The 6674-nt window shown below is 39.6% G+C and overlaps 1 protein-coding gene across 2 annotated transcripts in view; it reads left to right on the top strand.

Annotated features, from left to right (window-relative positions):
- plekha4 (pleckstrin homology domain containing A4) overlaps positions 1 to 6236 on the top strand; it is a gene marked incomplete in the record, with an annotated part of 15835 nt that extends 9599 nt beyond the window's left edge. For both annotated transcript variants that reach the window (XM_032501938.1, XM_032501939.1), the window contains 8 exon segments: positions 780 to 878; positions 960 to 1050; positions 1589 to 1638; positions 2151 to 2270; positions 2354 to 2767; positions 2978 to 3099; positions 3547 to 3656; positions 4391 to 6236. In XM_032501938.1, coding sequence (XP_032357829.1) covers positions 780 to 878; positions 960 to 1050; positions 1589 to 1638; positions 2151 to 2270; positions 2354 to 2767; positions 2978 to 3099; positions 3547 to 3656; positions 4391 to 5610 — 2226 coding nt within the window.
- Positions 6237 to 6674: the final 438 nt, after the last annotated feature.

Genomic DNA, 6674 nt, shown 5'->3' with positions numbered 1-6674 from the left:
ATAACTCCAGCTTGACAAAACAATTCACTTGCACTGCACCACCTTGGTTTCTTAGTAGTATGAGCAAGCAATCAATATAAGATACCCGCAGCTTATTGAAGCTTGCCTTTTTAAACTTGACCCACAAGGGGGCAGTGTATAAAGCAGTACAATATCCTCCAATGAGGTTTATCTTGACAGTATCAGAACACCATGAGAACTTCCTGGGGAGTATGTTCACTTGTATATAAAACATGTCATCATTTGACATTTGATTCGTGAAGATGTGACCCAAGTATTCAATTTTACAACAAGCAGATAGCACACAGATGAGAAATAAGGTCCTTGAAATTGAAATTGTTGTCCACTTAATACCAAGGTTAATCCGATGACAATGTCATATCCATGAGTAGATCTTTGAGTCCTGCAGGTGTTTTCTTACAGTATGGCCACAGCATTTGGATTTTTATTCACAACATTGATCTAAATTCCTACAACATACATATCTTACTTACTGCTAATTTATTTGTAATGTGAGTACTTTATATGATCTGCTCTCCTCTTTGGAGTCTAGCTCAGGGAAATAAATACAATAGTGGATCAACACATCAGCAGTATTTGCAAGACAGAATTTTCTGTGTCATTTTCTGCCTTCCTCCAGATGTTATTAGTGACTCAGTTTGTCCATTGGGTTTTGTTGTCTATCATCATATTAATACATGCACTATTAAGTCTGTATCAATCTGCTATGGATGCACAAATGTCTTCTATCATATCCCTTGTGACCATGATCCCTGCAGGATGTAGAACAAGAGCCACCAATTCGCCCACCATTACCCCAGGAGCTAGAGGAAAGCTACCAGAGCAGGGATCAGGGCTGGACAGAGTCCCCATATGAGGTGTGAAATATAGACATTGTCAATGACAAACATGATCAAGGTAAAAATGTTTGACTTTTTTTCCTCTGCTTATGTTTTTAGGGAATCTACAGCCACACTGTTGAGCCTGTACACAGAAGAGGAAACAGCCAGCCTGACCTCCTTAATGTGAAAGCAGCAAAAGACTTGCTTGGTTGGCACAGAAATACTAAATTCATGTATTGTGTTCTACGTTTTAAATAACTTTAAACAGGTGTTGATTTTCCAATACTTTCATGCAACGCTCCCTCAAAGGCTCTTTTTTATTCTGTGGTGTTGTAGTTCTTTCTTACGCTAGTCTTACACTATAATTTTGCTGTAGTACGCCTACAAATGAGCCCAACATGCAACTTGTATTGCAGCCAATCAGCTTTCGTGTCATTGGCGGGAATCTCTGTCGGATTTTTGGTGATAGAGGTTTTAAATTACATTAATAATGGTCTTAAAAAGGTCTTGAAAAGTCTTAAACTCTGTATTAATACAATGGCCTGCAAATGTGTATTTTCTAACATATCTAATATTAAATAGCTTAAATAGTTTTTTTATGCAAAAAGGATTTTTTTTCAGAGCCCAGCATGGTTTTGTCTTCCACCCTCATATTTCTCTTTCTTCCTGTCGCTCTCACCTCCCACCCATTGTCTGTCACTCCCTCTATCCTTCTCTTCTTTCCTCTGTTTTCATTACATCTTTAGAATCTGGTTCAAAGTGGACCCCACCAGATGCATCGAACCAATCAAGCAAGGTTTGATTCTTCATTATGGCCTGTTTTCTGGTTATAACTATGTCTGGATGTACGCGATGTGATCCGAAACGCTCCAAAAATAGAAGCAGTCAAAGGGGATTTTTTTTCCTCATTGCCATCACAGCCAAATTCCAATTCTTTGATTCTCTCATCTTCCTTGCAATTAGGACATGTTGCAGTGCCTGTTGTAGGCAAGAGGTGGAGGCAGAGGCACATGTCTTAGTGCAGTTGCTCAGTCTTCTCATATTTGACACCCAACCCCCCTTTCTCACATGCTCACACACATGGACACACACGCACACACACATATTTATACTGTATATATATACACACACACACATAAGAACATGCAGCTAGCAACTGTATGCACACATACACCTCTGCACAAACACACAGCTGTCTGTAAAAAATAACGTATGCAAATACATAGATTCTGGTTCTTGCTTTACCTACATGCATTTTGCTAAGGTGCAGGGTTCATAAATGACTCACAACTTATATCTTTTTTTCAGAAGATGAAGATGAGTGAAGAAGAGCAGATTGAGCGGATAAAGAAGAATCAAGAGAGGTTGACTAATAGGAAGAAACCCCCCATACCTACTCCATGTCAAAGTTCAGAGACAAGAGAGGAGGTCTGCCATAACATTCATGAGTAGGCTATAACTGACTGAATTTATCATTATACATTTACTAATCTATCTTGGTATTTCCTCAGGCCCCCTTTCCTCTAAGGGTGACACGAGTTGTTACAGCTGTACTGCCGTCCTCTCTTATGGCCAGACGGGTTTCTGTTGAGGATCCCCCACCTGAGCTTGACAACCCACTGCCCGAGCAGATCCCACCTGAGATGCAGCAAAGATTGGCCGAGCAGAGTAAAAAACTGTTGAACAAGACACCCAGGCATTTGGTGCTGGAGGGTTTGGATCAAAAGTGGCCCTCAGCAGAGATGCACCAGGATCAGCCCATTAAAAAGACAAACAGGCAGCAGCGGCATCAGGGAATACTGAGGTCCTCCAAGAAGGAGTCACGGGCAGATGCGAGCAGAGCCGAGCCCAAAGAGACTTCAAGGAATCAAGTTGGAGACTTGCAAGCAAGTGTAGGAAACGAATACGCGAGCTTGGATAACAGGGTAAGAAAGAATGAAAGCAAACAGCAGAAATTCAGACAGACTTATTTGGGATTTAACCATGTTTTGGAGCTGTGGTCTCTAACTGTCCAAACAGAAGTGTCATGTTTATAATCAATTCTCATAATTATAAGTAAAGTCATGAAGTATCAAGCTGATAAAAAAAAAGGTTTGGTCAGTGTTTTGAGTGGTAATGTGACACTGCTTGAACAGACGGATGAACAGCCCTCTGCCCTCCTGATCCCTGACATGGACCCTGATTACTGTCTGACCCCTGAGCAGCGAAAGGCCAAACTTTGTCGCGTGGAACGAATACGGGAGAGAGTCATAAGAAGGTGTGTGTGTGTGTGTGTGGGTGGGTGGGTGGGGGGGTTATATTTAAATGCATGTACATATGTCTTACATAAATGAAGGTCTCCATAAATTGGTTTGGTTATCTACACTATCTATCTATCTCTCTATCTAATCTATCTATCTATCTATCTATCTATCTATCTATCTTCTATCTTATCTATCTATTCTATCTATTATCTATCTATCTATCTATCTATCTATCGTCATCTATCTGTCTATTATTCTATCTATTATCTATCTATCTTGATCTATCTATCTTGGTGCTTACTTGTTTTAATTTTTGCTGTTATTGAAAAAATGCTGCTGCTGTAACAACAAAAATGTCCCGGTTGTGGGATGAATAAAGTATAATCTAATCTATCTATCTATCTATCTATCTATCTATCTATCTATCTATCTATCTATCTATCTATCTATCTATCTATCAGCGCAGTCAGACAGAATGCCACAGCACACGATCAACTGCCAATCAGGGGGAAGGGGCTGGAAGTTCCTCAGGTACCCCCTGACACAGCTAGAAAACAAAGGATGAAATCAGGTATGCATTTCCCAATACAAAAAAATAAATAAGTCAATATCAGGTTGTAAAATAACTCCACAATATAACAGTTTTTAAAATTTTGATTACATATTAAGCTTATTAATTATTCTCTGGAAAGCTAGCTTTCACTTACCTTGCGCTGCCGCTGGATTCTCAAGATATCATGTAAAAACTGTGTGATCACAAAATCAAATAAAAAGGAATCTTCTCAGACTTCAAGTAATGCATTTGTGTTTGAGCTACTGTGGCTCGAACCAATCAGCATTCGGCTGCTACAGGCGTGGTTTAGGTGTGTGTGATGACACAGAGAGGTGACTGTTTTGTTCAAGAAAACAATGGCGGCTCTTAAAAAATGAGGTTAGCGTAGATACTGCAATAGCATCAGTTAGAAGTGAATAGCATTTCTTCATTGAAGGAGCAAATTACAGCACTGAAGGCTGAAGGAACGTTTTCACTTTTCTCCTGACTGGCTTTGGCAAGACTTTGATAGAAAGAAGGTTCATCCAATTTAACTTACCGGTTAAGTACTTTTTCAAAGTGCTTGCCCTTTGTGTTTCCAATGACGACTTTTCAGATGGTTCTGTGTAAAAAAACATTTGGAGCGTCAGTTTAACCTTTCAGTGGACATTAGCTATTACAAATCTGCCATAGCAATAGAAGTAACTACTAAAAGCTATATATACTATATGCACTACCTTACCGGAAAATTTTGCTTTGGTTCTGTTTTTTAGACCGTCAATCCTACGATGGCTACAGAAGCTGCGATCACATCAGAGGTTCTTCAGAACTTTATCTTTCTAGTGGAACATCTCAAGATGAAGATGAAAGAGACAGACACATGAAAAAATCTAAAAGTCAAGTCAAATTTGGGAACAAACCACAGCACAAAGTGCACAGTGGAAGAACAGGGGTTGCCAAAACTAATATCAAACGTCCAGCTTCACCCTATCACATCTCATCAATGTCTGTCTACCAGAAAGATGGAGACAAGGAATTTACAAGTTGCAAGGATGGAGAGGAGCAAAAGCTTGAAGAACCTGCTGCCGATGATAATGAAAGTGATTTTCCATCCTCCGATCTGAGAACCAAGTGGTTCCTCTCTACCAACCAGTGGCAGGGGTTCATACCTTTGCAGATCCCTGGCATAGACTCACTGTGCATTGAGGAGATATCAGACATTGAGAACCAACCGGCAAGCTCTGACGATCTGAATGATTTCAATGAGATCTCTTCTGCAGTCAGTGAAAGCTTAGAAAAAACAAAAAAGAATCATTCCCTCTTCTATAAGATCGCTTGTGACATTAGTATTTCAGACACCGATATTACAAAGAATGATGGGGATCCAAGTGTCCAAACGTCATCCACGCCAGAAGAAGACAAAGAACTGTTGATCACTGAATCTGTGCCGGACAAAGTAACCTATAACGTTGGGAGATCTTACAACCAAGAGAGCAAAGATTCCAGCTTCCATTTGTCATCAGCTGTCAATGAAAATAGTCTCTCAGTTATTGATGAACTCCAAGATTCAACCCAGGACAATGCAGCGTTAAATACATCAGCCAGTCCAGCAAAAGAGGCTGGTGTGAATGAAGAAATCCCTCAAAAAGAATGTGAAGACACCTCAAGACAAGACAGACAGTTAGACGTTATAGAAGCGGTCTACGAAGCTTCTGTTCAGAACACTGCTTCTGATCAGGCCCTGGATGAACATACAAAGATGAGAGAAGAACAAAGTGGGGAGAAAGAATCACACAACCGGAAGGTGGATCATGAGATAGGTGACAAGCCGAAGAAACGTCGTAGTTTAAGTGAGGACAACAAGGAGACCATCCAAGAAGGAGGTACCAATCACTCCATCACTCCATCCAGCTCGGTGTATGAGGGCGGAAGTGTGATTCGGAGTGCCTCTTTCCGGAAAGCACGAGTTACAGTATTAAGGACAAGTTTGTAGAGGCAAGAATTGCAAAGGCTTAAGGGGCTTAAATAAATGAATTTGGGAAGGACAAGAAAACAGTTACGTGATTTATAGTAAAAATGTCAGAGTAGAAGGACGTTAATGTTGAAGGAAATTTGGACATTATTTTGGAATAGAAATGGTAAAATGGGAACATACAATGTCAGGAATAGTCATAATCTTTGGTAAACTTGAACATTTCTATTATACATAACATATGGTTTGAAATGGATGCAGATACAAAGTCTTACAAATATTTCAAGAAAACAAAACCATGTGTGCAAATGTAGTGACGTTCTTGCAGTTGATGTTAAACACCAAATACCTTATGTATAGTCGTAAACATGCCAAGTATTTGAGGTTAATGCTTTCATTCCTCTCAAAACATGACTAACTAAACAACTAAATTTTTTTTAAATGTGATTGCTGCTTGTAGATGGCACCATAACCCTGTTTTTGTCACTGTAACCAAATGTGTTTTGTATTTCAAATATCCTGATTAATAAATATGTTGTGCGTTACATCGAGACACCAACTCCTGCTTTACATGTACAAGAAACACATTAATGTTCTCTCATTTCATACATCCTTTTTTTTATTGCTCAATGCAAGTCTCCCCTGGGTGCTTGCCTTGGTTCTGCTCTCTGACAAGCCCTGATGCAGAATTACACAGAGCCAGTGGAAATGCCTTTGTCACTTTAAATCCTTGCTGTGTCTCAGTCGATGACATCATTGTCTGAGAACACATTACATCACCCCTTCCCAGGCTCTCTCTCTCTTAAAGACAGCACCACCTTATGTTTACTGGGCTACACACACACATAATCACACTTACACACACACACACACAGATCTGCTTATCTGTTTACAAATGAAACATCACTCTTAACATATTAATTCAGGATCCATGTTCTACAAATGCATTTAAAAGCTACAAGTTGGCACTGAGATTTACAACATTCACTTTAAACATAATTCTGCAATGATAGAATTTTACTGGTATGCATGTCCTGCACTACAGACAGTTAAGGCATACATGATTACATTTTAAGAAGCTTGTG

This window comes from Etheostoma spectabile, chromosome 21, assembly GCF_008692095.1.
Source record: "Etheostoma spectabile isolate EspeVRDwgs_2016 chromosome 21, UIUC_Espe_1.0, whole genome shotgun sequence".
Classification (NCBI taxonomy): Eukaryota; Metazoa; Chordata; class Actinopteri; order Perciformes; family Percidae; genus Etheostoma; species Etheostoma spectabile.
This window is presented reverse-complemented; position numbering and strand designations above follow the sequence as displayed.